This window comes from Wyeomyia smithii, chromosome 1 (genome assembly GCF_029784165.1).
Source record: "Wyeomyia smithii strain HCP4-BCI-WySm-NY-G18 chromosome 1, ASM2978416v1, whole genome shotgun sequence".
Classification (NCBI taxonomy): domain Eukaryota; kingdom Metazoa; phylum Arthropoda; class Insecta; order Diptera; family Culicidae; genus Wyeomyia; species Wyeomyia smithii.
Genome location: NC_073694.1, coordinates 66,397,372 through 66,411,069, shown reverse-complemented (window position 1 = coordinate 66,411,069; position 13,698 = coordinate 66,397,372). Strand labels below are relative to the sequence as shown.

At 41.1% G+C, this 13,698-nt stretch overlaps 1 protein-coding gene across 5 annotated transcripts; it reads left to right on the top strand.

Annotated features, from left to right (window-relative positions):
• Positions 1-1,276: 1,276 nt before the first annotated feature.
• On the top strand, positions 1,277-7,032 carry LOC129718037 (uncharacterized). Of its 5 annotated transcripts, none has more exons than XM_055668438.1 (5): positions 1,277-2,199; positions 2,308-2,619; positions 2,676-3,491; positions 3,558-3,837; positions 3,899-7,032. In XM_055668438.1, the coding sequence occupies exons 3-5, from the start codon at positions 2,711-2,713 to the stop codon at positions 3,900-3,902; spliced, it is 1,065 nt and encodes a 354-aa protein (XP_055524413.1). In that variant the 5' UTR covers positions 1,277-2,199; positions 2,308-2,619; positions 2,676-2,710; the 3' UTR covers positions 3,903-7,032. The 5 variants fall into 5 exon arrangements, 2 of the variants coding, with proteins under 2 accessions (XP_055524413.1, XP_055524412.1); XR_008726795.1 differs by having other exon boundaries at positions 1,279-2,199; positions 2,676-3,837; positions 3,899-5,822; positions 6,354-7,032; XR_008726793.1 differs by having other exon boundaries at positions 1,279-2,199; positions 2,676-3,837; positions 3,899-5,822; positions 5,957-7,032.
• Positions 7,033-13,698: the final 6,666 nt, after the last annotated feature.

Here is a 13,698-nt window from a genome sequence, read left to right as displayed (position 1 = left end):
TGAGTTTTATTCGAAATACTGCATGGTATACAGCCCTAGGGTTGTATGAAAGGGTGACGTGGGACTAAACACTGTAATTAGAGGATTTTTTTGTTACAAAATATACAAAACATACAGAGTCAATTTTTGGAATATAATCAACAACACTCAAAATAATATCGTTTATATTTGGCGATATTATGCCTGTAGTATTTTTTTAGAGCAAACAACATGTATTTGACAAGGCACAAGCATATCGTGCTTGTTGAAGAAGCACCAAGAATTTTCTCGTAATGCGTCAAAGTCAGAAATAACTCTATATCCTTAAAAACCAAAGCATGGGCGTAGCCAGAATTTCGATTAGGGGGGAGGGGGGGGGGTGGCGTTGCAAGTTCTTTAAAATTTTAGAAGTAAAAAAATGGTATTTTGAAAAATTAAAATTAATAATAGTAGTTAGTGATCAATACGGATTTGCTCGGTACTTTTCGGCAATGTCCTTAGTGGATCAACTGAAAAACCTGTGCAATTCCACGCAACATAGGGCAAGCATTTCAATCAATTGTTTTTGATCTGGCTGATACTTTACACTGCCCGTAATTCAAAAATTGGCTAATATGCCATTTTTACCAAAAACGAGAAAACAGTTTTTCGTGATGGTAAACACCCTCAACAAGGTCCCTATGGAAGCCGATTGTCGAAAAATGCATTTGGGAACGCAAATGTGAAACAATTTTGACTAATATCTAAAATAATTGAGAAATTGGCTAATATCCAATATATTTCAACCTGTGGCTTGTACACGAACCAGTGTGTTATTACTTTGTTTCGTCTAGCTTTCGAAGGTGTGTGGTAGCCTGGTGGTTACTGGCGTCAGATAACCGATCCTTGCATCAAATTTTGCTTTTTTTACGAAGACTATTCGATGCAACAAGAATTCCCGAAAAAAAAATAACATTAACAAAACATTAAAAAAACCTTAAAAATTGCTGTAACTGTACATAGTTATACCATAATTTAACTATGTTTTTCATTGAAGATACATCAATTTTACATCAAAAATCATTGTCCATAACAATAAAAAACATCGTTTTTGCCATTTTTACAATGAAAAAGGGGGGTCGTTATGTATCTTAACATTTAGAAGTCACTGACAATGTTTTTCATGGTAAAATTATTGTCGGTGGTAGATTCAACAACAAAAAACGTTGTTAAAACATGGTAATGACAACAATCGTTTACAAGCTACAGTAAAAGTACCGTGTTTTTTATGGTTCATAAAAAGCACGGTATTTTTACTGTAAGCTTGTAAACGATTGTTGTCATTACCATGTTTTAACAACGTTTTTTGTTGTTGAATCTACCACCGACAATAATTTTACCATGAAAAACATTGTCAGTGACTTCTAAATGTATGGAAAAATGCCTGAAAAAATGCTGTTAAGATACATAACGACCCCCTTTTTCATTGTAAAAATGGCAAAAACGATGTTTTCTATTGTTCTGGACAATGATATTTAATGTAAAATTGATGTATCTACGATGAAAAACATAGTTAAATTATGGTATAACTATGTACAGTTACAGCAATTTTTAAGGTTTTTTTAATGTTTTGTTAATGTTATTTTTTTTCGGGTTTATTTGCAAAACTCAACTATCAAAAAACGTGACTGTTTCCTTCTGTCATAAATATTTACATTTTCAGAAATGCTATTTAGCTCTTTGATTACAAGTAATATTAAAGAGAAGAAGATTGGACTAGCAGCTTTTGAAAATTACAGCGTGGTGAAGCTGCTTTTTTTCCTTGATTCAATAGCTCGAGCCTCACGTTTCCGCAACGGTCTAATCGGTTGCACGAAACAATTGTCTCGTCGTCCTTCTCGTCCTCACTTATACTTCCGCATTGTTTCATTAGCGTTTTTAACGTATGCGTTAAAAAAATGGACTTTTTTCGGATAGTGGTAAAAAATAACTAGGACAGATAATTGAGTTTGATAAATTTCCTATGGAAGGTAATTATGTTAGCTTACTTGCAAAAAAATCTACGCTCTTGCGCGCGGCCTTCCGGCCGTTAACCGGAACAACATGTGTGTAGGCATGTTTTTTAATTCAGCAGTCGAGTGTTTGATTGAGCGCTAAATCTATCACAAATTGGCGACGAGGATAGCTGTCAATTCGTGTTTTCGGGGGGAATCGGTGGTTCACTAACCAGATTCAGTAACGGTAAGTTTTTATATCATAAATGTGATGCATAAGAAAAGAAAAATCAATATAAAATATTGAACTCTGAAACGCGTTGGTAGAAAAAAAGCTTACATCGTTTGGTTGCAGGTGTGTGCGTGAAAGCGGTGGCACTGCGTCTGGAGAGCAGGAGAGAATTTTTGCATAAAACAGCTCGCCAGTGAGTTGTGTCATAGTCTGTGTCTAGTAAACAGAAAGAAACGACTGAACAAGCTCTGTGCCTAGTAAACAGAACAGTCCGCGTCTAGTAAGCGGCGGAAAATTGCAAAGTCTACGAGTTGGTGGAAAACTTGAATGAAGAGCCCGCATCTAGATAGCGGTAGAAATTTGTTGGTTGCAAATTGGAAGCTCTGTGTCGAAAGGAAAACTTTTGGCTAGGTGGAGTTTGTTATACTGCGTCTGGTAAGCAGAAAAAAAATTCGAGGGAGTTTTGTTCATTGCATTGTATTTGTTTATAGAATAGTGATTATTACGGTGCTGCATTCGTGAAGCAATGGATGAAAACAAATTCTTTTCTAAGCTGCCGGCATTTACAATCGCCGGAGTTCCTCTAACGGATCGCAGGAATAGATGGAACACTTGGAAAAGAGTGTTCGAAATCTGTTTAAGAGCAACGAAAGTAAAAGATGGAACAGAGAAGAATGATATGCTTCTGGCGTGCGGCTCGTTTGAACTTCAAGACATTTTCTTCAATATCCCTGGAGCTGACGTGGCTGCTAATGAAAAAGAAGGAATCGATCCATATGTCGTGGCGATTGGGAAACTGCATGATTATTTCGCACCCCAAAGACATGAGGCTCACGAACGCTTTCTGTTTTGGGCTATGAAGCCAGAGCCGGAGGAAACACTGGAAAAATTCTTAATACGTGCGCAAGCTCATGGGTCGAAAAGTAATTTTGGAAAATCCGCTTCGGAAAGTGCCGGTATAGCGATTGTGGATAAGATGCTCCAGTTTATGCCCAATCAGCTGCGGGCAAAGTTGCTTCAGGAGAAAGATCTGACGCTAGAGGAAGTGATTAAACAAGTAAACTTATTTGAGACCTCACGTGTGGCTAGCGATCAAATGGCTGGTCAAAGTAGTCCGCTGCAAGCAAACAGACCTGCTGATAATATTCAGTATGTTGCGACGCCCTGTAGATTCTGTGCTCGTTTGCACGGAAAACAGCTTCGTCCGGCACGAGATAAAACATGTGCGAACTGCCAAAAACGTGGTCATTATGCTGCGGCTTGCTACTCATCGCCGGGACAGGTGTCATCGAGCAAACCATTTAGCAGTAATAACTTGAACAGACACACTTCTTTCAAAAGACCTTACGAGCAATCGTCTCCTTCTGGTTCAGGTCAAATTTCGGGTCCAATAGCGAAGAGAAAAGTAACGCAATTTACTCGGAAAGTACATGCTATTGAGGATCAAAGCGAAGAAGAACAAGTTGAACTTGTCGAGATGGTTTCTTCTGGTAACGATTCCGATGAGTTGATCTGGGCCAAAGTAGGTGGCGTTCTTATCGAGATGCAAATAGACTCGGGGGTTCAATCGAACATCATTGACGATCGGACATGGGACTCGATGAACCGGAATGGAATTGACGTGATTGGAGAGATTCGTGGGTCTGACCAAAGGTATAGGTTTAGATTAATTTTATTGTAATCATACATTATATGCGTGTATTTTATTTTCTAGATAGGTTCAAGGCGTATGCTCAAGCAGATTGCTTAGAAGTAATTGCTATGTTTGATGCAGAAATCGCCATTCCGGATGGACACAAGCAGCTCAAAGCTGTGTCACGTTTTGCCTTTCTCCTAGAAAGGTATAGCAATCATTTATATTGTGAGAAACGGACCTCAGCCTCTGTTGGGAAAGCAGACGGCGAAGCAATTAGGGGTGTTAGTGGTCGGATTGCCAAGTCAGCGGGAACTGGTCCATCAAGTCGATGCCTGTCGGATATTCCCTTGTATCCGAGGGGTGAAAATAAGTATTCCTGTAGATAAGTCGACCGAACCAATTGCTCAGTGTCTCCGCCGTTTACCATTACCGATGTTGGGGAAGGTAGATGAAAAACTGAACGATTTGCTGTCCAAAGATATAATTGAGAGGGTGTCTGAACAGAGCCGTTGGGTGTCACCAATGGTTATAGTGGTCAAGGACAACGGAGACATAAGACTTTGTATCGATATGCGGCGGCTTAACACATCCACTACCTACGATAGAGGAGGTACGTTGGAGATTGAATGGGGCCTAGTTTTTCTCTCGGCTTGATATTAAAGATGCCCTTCATCAGCTCCAGCTCGACGATGGGAGTAAACATCTAACTACTTTTATTACCCACCGCGGACTTTTCCGGTATAAGCGTTTAGTTTTCGGAATCTCATGCGCACCGGAGATTTTTCAGAACACTCTGGAGCAGATTTTGGGGGATTGTGATAACACGATGAATTTCATTGACGACATTGTGGTAACGGGTAGGTCGGGGGTTGAACATGATTTGGCATTGGAGAAGGTCCTCAAGAAGCTTAGTGACTACGGGGTGCTTTTAAGTCAATCGAAGTGTGCTTTCAAACTTACCGAGATCGAGTTCATCGGTCAGCGGTCAATCAAGAAGGAATGATACCTTCTCAAGGTAAAATTGAGGCCATCCAAAGTTTCCATCCACCAAAAAGTTGCGAAGAAGTCCGTAGTTTCTTAGGGCTTGTAAACTACGTAGGATCGTTTATTCCGAACTTAGCGACGATTTCGTCTCCACTCCGCGAGCTTACCAAGAACAATTCATCTTTCGTCTGGGAAAGAGATCAACAACAAGCCTTCAAAGAGCTAATTCGTCTGGTAGGGAACATCCACACACTAGCTCACTTCGACCCGAAACTAAAAACTAGAGTCGTGGCAGACGCTTCTCCGGTGGGGTTAGGGGCAGTCCTTTTACAGTTCCAAGAAGATCGTCTAAGGGTCGTTGCGTACGCCAGTAAAAGTTTAACAAACACAGAGTGCCGGTACGCACAGACAGAGAAGGAAGCTTTGGCGCTAGTCTAGGCCGTTGAACGTTTCCAAGTTTATTTGTTTGGAATACGTTTTGAGTTGGAAACAGATCATAAGCCTCTCGAGTCTATCTTTACGCTTACGTCATCACCGTGTTTGAGGATTGAGCGTTGGGTCCTGAGGCTTCAGGCATTCAACTACGAGGTCGTGTATCGTAAGGGGAAGTCAAATATCGCCGATCCACTGTCCCGGTTGTCACGCCCTTCTAAAATTGAGGAGTTCGACCCAGATTCCGATGTTTACATCTGAAACGTTATAGAACACACAGCTGTTGACGTAGATGAAGTTGAAATGGCTTCTGCTAATGACCCAGAAATGCAAGCCTTGAGAGAATGTTTACAAAAGGGAGTGTGGAATTACACAAATGATATACTGAAGCCCTATCATGCCTTCCGAGCTGAGTTCGGGACCGTTGGAGATTTGATTGTTAGAGGCAGCAGATTGGTTATACCTAGAAGTCTCAGGCAAAGACTACTTGAGCTTGGCCATGAAGGACATCCCGGAAGAACGAAGATGCAGCAGCGCTTGAGATGTAATTGTTGGTGGCCGGGAATGGACGACTCAATGTCGACTGGTGAGTATACCCGACCGACCAGAGCCTATGATGAGGAGAGCTTTGCCTGAAAAACCGTGGGTTGATGTGGCAATCGATTTTCTTGGGCCTCTTCCATCGGGTGATTATTTGCTGGTGATTATCGATTATTTCAGTCGATACAAAGAGGTCGAGATTCTTAAGAAGATCACTGCAAGTGAGACAGCTGAGCGTCTAGAAAGGATTTTCGTGAGACTTGGGTATCCAAGAACAATCACTCTCGACAACGGGCGTCAGTTCGTGAGCACGGTTTTCGATCATTATTGTAAACAGAAGGGAATTGTGCTCAACAAAACTACTCCATATTGGCCGCAGGAAAATGGCCTCGTTGAGCGCCAGAACAGATCACTCGTTAAAAGGCTTAAGATTAGTCAAGCTCTAAAATCCGATTGGAAGGCTGATCTGAGTGCGTACCTCTCGATGTATTATGCAACGCCTCACAGTACTACAGGAAAAACACCAAGTGAGTTGATGTTCGGTCGAACCATACAGACTAAAATACCCTCTTTTCAGGACGTCAGTACATGTACAACAGCGCTAGTTTCTTCGGACTATAGGGATCGGGATTTGCAGCTGAAGGAGAAGGGAAGGATATCGGAGGACCAAAGACGGAAAGCTAAATTATCGGAAATCGTTGAGGGCGATAAAGTGTTGATGAAAAATGTCATTCCTGGTAATAAGCTCACCACTACGTTCAACCCCACCGTAATGACAGTTATTAGCAAGCAAGGCCCACGAGTAACTGTACAGAATGAAGAGTCTGGAAAGGTATATGACAGAAACTCGAGCCATCTGAAGAGACTCAACGACGCTGCGGAAAATACACCGCTCGACGAAGTCACAGCAACGAAGACTGATGAACCACAAGAGCAGAACCAGACGGATCCAGTCGAATCTGGCAGAAATCAGGAGGGAAATCACGTCTCACCACCGAAGTTCGTTGGAGCAGAAACGGTTGCAGGACAACTCCGTCCCCAGCGTGTAATCAAACGTCCGAATCGATTCTTGCAGTAGAAGGGAATCATTTATTTCGAAATATTTCACATTCAATACATCGAATTACATTACAAACATACCATTGTAACATTCAAATCTTAGTCTCTGAAACAAGGGGAGATGTGGTGATAGGTCTGCACTGAATCTATGGAAAAGCTTTGAGTAGAGAGAATAAAGATGGTTTGTAAGTAAAGCAGTCGAGTGTTTGATTGAGCGCTAAATCTATCACATTCTTGACAATTTTTTTCATTTGCCTACAACTACATTCGCTGTATTACGAAGACAGCTAATAATCGTTTATTATGGTAAAGCATCAATAATACATCATCTAACAATTTTGTAATGTAAAAAGAGATTTTGAATGAATCTTAGTAAATAAAACAAAAATTCACAAGCATTCGCAGGCTCTTGCTCTTCTATAAATGTGTATATATGGGAATTTACTCTTTCGATACTATCCGGTCACGATTATTCAGTGAATATCGAAGATAAAGGTAAATAAGTATCCGTTGCAAGAATTTACAATTCTTGTTGAGTCATTTATGGTAATCATATTTATGAGATAAACTTTCAATCACCATCAGTAGCAGCATTGTAATTTTTCCTCGAATGCACACGAATATAGGGATACCATCCGTCCTGATTTAGCAGGACATGTCCTGATTTTAAGACCCGTTTGAAGCGTCCTGATTTATTTTTCATATTTTAGCATTTGTCCAGATTTTTCTGAATGATGCCGGATGTTCAGAAATGTTGAAGATTGTTAAGTACTTTTACTTTGACTCCGAAACGAAACGGACTCATTTCGAACGATTTTTTCTTTCTTTGGTTGAATTTTCTGACTGAACTATCTGACTTTTGGGTCCTAAAGCTATCCAGCTTTTTACGCACCATAATGCGTGTTCGTAATATGCGAACCTCTCTGCTTACGTCAGTTTTGGGATTTCTATAGGTATTGGCAACACAAATGTTATCAGATTTATTTCTCTTTTGATAAAATACGTGAAGACTTCAAATTAACGTGAGCAGAGTTGTCAAAAGGGTGGATGATTTAATACGAACTTTGCATTTTATGACGCGTTGAAACCTGGATACCAGTTTTTATATATAATTTGAAAAAACCGCGTTTTCTGAGCAAAACGTGATTTTTGAAAAATGTTTATCGTTTTCCTTAGATTTTTAAATGAAGAATAAAAAACTGCTCGAAATGTCTTAAATGACATTTCGCACACATACGGTATATGGGAGAACTGTCATTTAAGGTATTTCGAGCAGTTTGTTATTCTTCATTTGAAAACCGAAGGACAACGAAAATTGCACTCTTCCAACTGATACAGGAAAAGCTGAAAACCGTGTAAAACTTTAGGACCCAATTTTTAACAGTTTACGTGCGCTGCATGTTTTAGGTATCTACTAACGCCTAATGAATCAAAGTTGCAAAATTGGATCGTCCGAAAATACTTTAAATAAATAAATGCTATGTGTTTTATTTATAGATACCTCAAAAAAGAAAACACCTAATATCAAATTTGTACCGGAAAAAGTTGTCCTGATTTTTAACCCTGATCAAATGGTAACCCTAACGAATAGCAATGTACGAAGAAAAGTGTACCTCTGCAATACGAATAGTACCGCAGCAGTACGAATAGTACCGCTGCAGTACGAATAGTACCGCTGCAGTATGAATAGAAGTTTACCACTAAAATGTACGAATGCAATCGCTGCAATCATAGACGACGAGAGACCTGCGGTTTTCTACTCCACTGGTACTGTTGCTTTTACCGGCATGTTTTCTTTCAAGACGTAAGTTTTCATTAGGTTCTGAAAGCAGGTTTAGAAATTGTTCAGGAATGGGGATTGTTTCAAACTTTTCGGAAAACTTTTACCTTCGAGACATCATATTTGTTTAGGCTCATGGAAGCAAAAACAAATTGACCTATTGGGACGGGGAGACTCTGTCAATTTTTATTTCGATATTGATACAGAGAATATCACAGGGAACGGATGGTGTCCATTCACGTTGTCTGTGCTAGGAATGCTCGCATGTAATTGGTTCATTGTTCGCGTAAATTTGTCATTGAAACTTTTTATCAATCAATTTTATCAATCGCTTAGCAATGAAATTAGAGTGATAACTAGCGTACTACAAAATTGTTCTACATTTTATCTATCCAGCAACATATTGGTTATTGTTGTCCATCATGTGGTTATGCTGTTATTAACGTTTGAAATCTGACGCAACATTTGCCAGTTTCATCTCCAATTTTACAGAATGCATCCCAGTATAGTGAACAAAGACGTAGTCCCACGTCAAAAAAAAATTGCAGAAATGATTAAAAACGTTAAGCAAATGAAGTTTTTCTTACGCGGTTTTTGGAATTTACGCTTAATTTACACGGCTGTCGCTATTAACTCGGTTTTTAACGCGCTGCGTATCCCCGCGTAAAATAGGCCTTATGATGTAGGGAAGTTAAAAAATATGAATTTTCAGACATCTGCAGATTCAGTTTGCGGATGCGGCTGTAATAGCTACCGATGCAGATGCGGATATTGTAATTGGAATATAGAAATTAGTATCGGAATTTATTCAAAATGCAATTGAAATGGTTGCAATGCGGATAGTCAGTTTTTTTGCGCGGGCGATACGTACCTCGCAGAGAAAACCGCGTAAAAAACGCGTTATTTCAAAAATCGGCGTAACAAAACGCGTTAATTTCAAAATCCGCGTGATATAAAAAATCTGCATAAAGTAAATCACCAGGAAAAGATTTAGAAAACCAACTTAAAGAGAAATTAGTGATCGAAATCAACCAATGGCATATTATGCTTTGTGAACATTAGTTTGGCTGCTTTCTTGTCAGTAAACCGGCATAAAACCGGCAAGCGTAAATGCGATTTTGCTTTATAATTGGTTTTATTATTGCTATCTATTGCTCCATAAAACTACTCCAGCTTGCTGTCATATAACATAGAAACCAGTTTAATTGCAGTCATTCAAAATCTAAAAAACTGCTAGTTGGCTATGAAAAATCGCTCAAAAAATTGTAAAAGGCGCCCAGTTTCAGTCTGTCAAACTTGTCAACACATATATGCAAGCATGGGCGCAACTAAGGAAAATTTCTAGGGGGGGCTAGTTTTCATGTATGTAATTTTAAAAAATAGAAAAAGGAGTTTTAATATGCTTATTTAATAACGCTTAAAATAGTGTCGTAACAGCACAAAAAATCACTTCGGGATAGAATCTCCGAAGATGTACTGAATATCTTGAACACAGCGTCAACGCCAACCTCTTTCAGCAACACTGATTTGATATTGAGGAGAGCCAGGTTTGGTAAATGGCTGGGCAGTGCTTTTTAACAGCACACCCGTACTAGCTGGAATAAAACAGACCCCAGTGTGGTTCAAGGCATAATGCCCTATTCCTACCTCCACGTGTTACCGACTGTGATACGAGCAACCAAGGGAAAACCGGTGAACCGGTGGGAACTTGGTCGTATGCTGACAGGAAAGGGATAGTTGTTCTCCTTAGAGAGCAGCTTGTCTGAACACCACAGGCTAGGGGCGGCTCAAACAGCGACTGATCCGGACCAAACGGCTGAACTATGAAATGCGGTGTCTCGCCAGCTACACCTATGGCGGGAGCCCCGTCGCGAGACTAGGCATCGCAGCCCTAGTAAGGCAACATACTAAAATAAACATACTACGTAGAATCGAGAATTCAAAACGAACCGGAACAATAGGCAATGACCCAGCCGACGAGATAAGGACGACGATTAGAAGCTCACCACTTCGACATCGTTGCGCTCCAGGAGCTTTGCTTGAAAGGAGAGAAGGTACGGTGGATTTGTGACCCCAAGGCACAGTACCACCAAAGCGGTGGCACAACCAATGAGCTTATTAGCGGTTTTATAGTGCTGTGCAGGATGCAGATTCGTGTGAAGAAGTGGCAGGCAATCAGCGACAGGTTGTGTTTGTTGAGAATAAAAGGCTGGTTCTACAACTACACTATTCCCAATGTGCACTGCCCTCACGAAGGAAGACCTGATGCAGAGAAAGAAACGTTCTACGCACAGCTGGAGAAACTTTACGATAGCTGCTCGCGTAAAGACATCAAGATCGTCATTGGGGACATGAACGGAAGGAAAGACTTATATAAGCCGGTGATCGGCCCGCACAGCATGTACACCGTGACGAACGACAACGGCCAGCTATGCACCAACTTCGCAGCTTCCCACGGGCTGGCAGTCCGAAGTCCCTTCTTTCCTCGACCAACGTACAGCAAAACAATTGACCACGTTCTCATCGACGGCCCGTTCTTCTCAGACATTACATACGTACGCACCAATCACAGTGCCGATCGGACATGACTACTTCAATACGAAAAACTACAAAACCCTGATAAAACCGGTAGTCCTCTACGGAAGCCCTCTTGGTGTTTTCGAACGGAAGGTGCTTTGAACTATCTACGGTGGAGTACAAACGGACGACGAATAACGGCGACAGCGCATGAACCATTAGCTACAAGCGCTGCTTGGAGAGAACCCCATTGCGCACCTGGCGAATAACAATACCAGCAAACCCTACCGGCACCAGAAAGTAAGGGGCGCAGGAACTGGTGAAACACAGCTCAAAACCTAGTAAAATGGCGACAACTTCTTAAAACAGCACGAGACAACTCTTGTCTAACTGGTAAGATGAGTAAGAGAGCTAGGTTTGAGAAACGATCCTGGGTGCAGAACTAGTTCTTAGCCAATGAATGACGACATCTCAATTTGTGTTGATTATGATGCTCTGATAAGTAGTATGGAATATATTTATATTGAATACAATCATTCTCTGGGAAATTCTAGGGGGGGCTAAACACTTTCTAGAGGGGGCTGAAGCCCCCCCTAGCCCCCCCGTAGTTGCGCCCATGTATGCAGGCAATGAGATACATACGGGTGTGGTTTGTAAACATTGATGACGTAGAACTTCGAAAACCTGATGAAGTAACATGGCAAGACACTATTGATATATTTCGAAATATATTCAATATTTAATATAACTCAGTATGTATCGTTGAATTTTTCGTGCACGTCTCTATTCATATTAAAGCTAGTTGATTTCTCATTATCGTGATATCAGATAAATGAAAAAACGATAAATATCAAAGTACATCAACCAATAACGAATAATATTAGCGAACTATTTTTCATAAAAATAAAGTTGTCTAGCTTTTAGGCATTTACCATATTTTTCTTAAATAATACAGGCATCCAACCTTTGCCGCACCTTACAACATATATATCATTGAACTAGACTTATTGCGGCTACGATTGATATCAACTAATTACTGACCGCGCCATGTTGATATTTTTGAAACTTTTTATAACCTTGAAACGAAAATGCTGCTAATCGTCGCACTAACAAATAAATCGAAAATCCAAAGTTGATTTTGAACTACCTCTGTATTGAAGAACATGGCTAGATTAATTTTCAACGAAAACAGAATAACGATTGGAAACTCGGGACGTGGAACTGCCGATCTCTCAATTTCCAAGGTAGCACTGCAGGGGGAGTACTGGAAAGGCTCAATGGTACATACGTTTCATCTACCAGAGTTCCGACAACACCCTGAGCTGGAGATAGCAGACGGGCGAGATGCGGGAACGGGTTATTGGGTGGTGGTCAATCAGCCCTCGAATGTGCAGGTTGAGAATCAAGGGCCGGTTTTTCAACGTCAGCGTCATAGCCGAAGACGACAAGGATGAATTCTATTCGCAGTTGGAGCGTGAGTACGACCACTGCCCAAACATGATATTAAGATCGTCATCGGAGATTTCAACGCTCAGGTCAGCCAGGAGGTGGAATACAAACCGGTGATTGGAAGGATCAGCGCACATCAGCTGACCAACGAAATGGGCGTAAGCCTTATCGACTTTATCGTCTCCACGACCATGTTGGTCGTGCGTAGCACCTGCTTCCAGCACAACCTCCTACTCAAGTACACGTTCTGATTGATTGTCGGCACTTCTCAGCAGGCCCGGATTTAAGGGGGAAAATGCCTCGGGCCTTCCGACGCAAGGGGTACACATTGGTCCTGGGCCAGATGTGACGACAAAGTTGAGACTTTTTCTTTTTGCTCGTCACCTTCCAGCGAAGCGTTAAGCCTGTATCAGACTAACCGTTGCAGCGGTCAACCGCTACCGTTCCGTTCTTTTTCGACCAATCAGAGCACAGCGGTCGACCGTCGCTTGTTGTTGTTGCAAAAAATAGAATCTTTTCTATTTTTGCCGCCGACCGTTCCCAACGGTTGCCGGCTGCTGTCATTGACATGGCAAAGGCAAACGTGCCTCTTCACACCTACACAAAGTCACATATAGAGACTTATCGAATGAAAATGTGTGCTTCTCTTTTTGGCACACACGACAGCCAGTCAAAACATTGATAGCACCGGCAACGCTGGTTGGCGATGTCAAATTTCGACCAACGCACACTGGCAAAAATGAACCCAAATTCTCACTAAACAAAAGCCGCTGGGCTGGATACCTTAAAAAATCATTTCTTATGTAAAATTGGTCAATAAATCTAAAGGTGATATTTTCATTATGTGCAGGGCACGGGAAAGGGTCTATATTTAAAAAAATACGCAAAAATAGGGTGAAAAGAGGCGAAAAAGACCATTTCCCGTGCCCTGTTCAAAATGAAACCATTACCAATCAATTTGCTGACCAATTTTACATAAGAAATGCTTTATTTAAGGTATCCAGCCCAGCGGCTTTTAATTAGTGAGAATTTGGATTCATTTTTGCCAGTGTGCGTTGGCCGAAATTTGACATCGCCAACCAGCGTTGCCGGTGCTATCAATGTTTTGACTGGCTGT

What these genes read in the sequence shown, in the direction of transcription:
- LOC129718037 (XM_055668437.1), top strand. Translation starts at nt 2,711, where the DNA reads ATGGATGAAAACAAATTCTTTTCTAAGCTGCCGGCATTTACAATCGCC.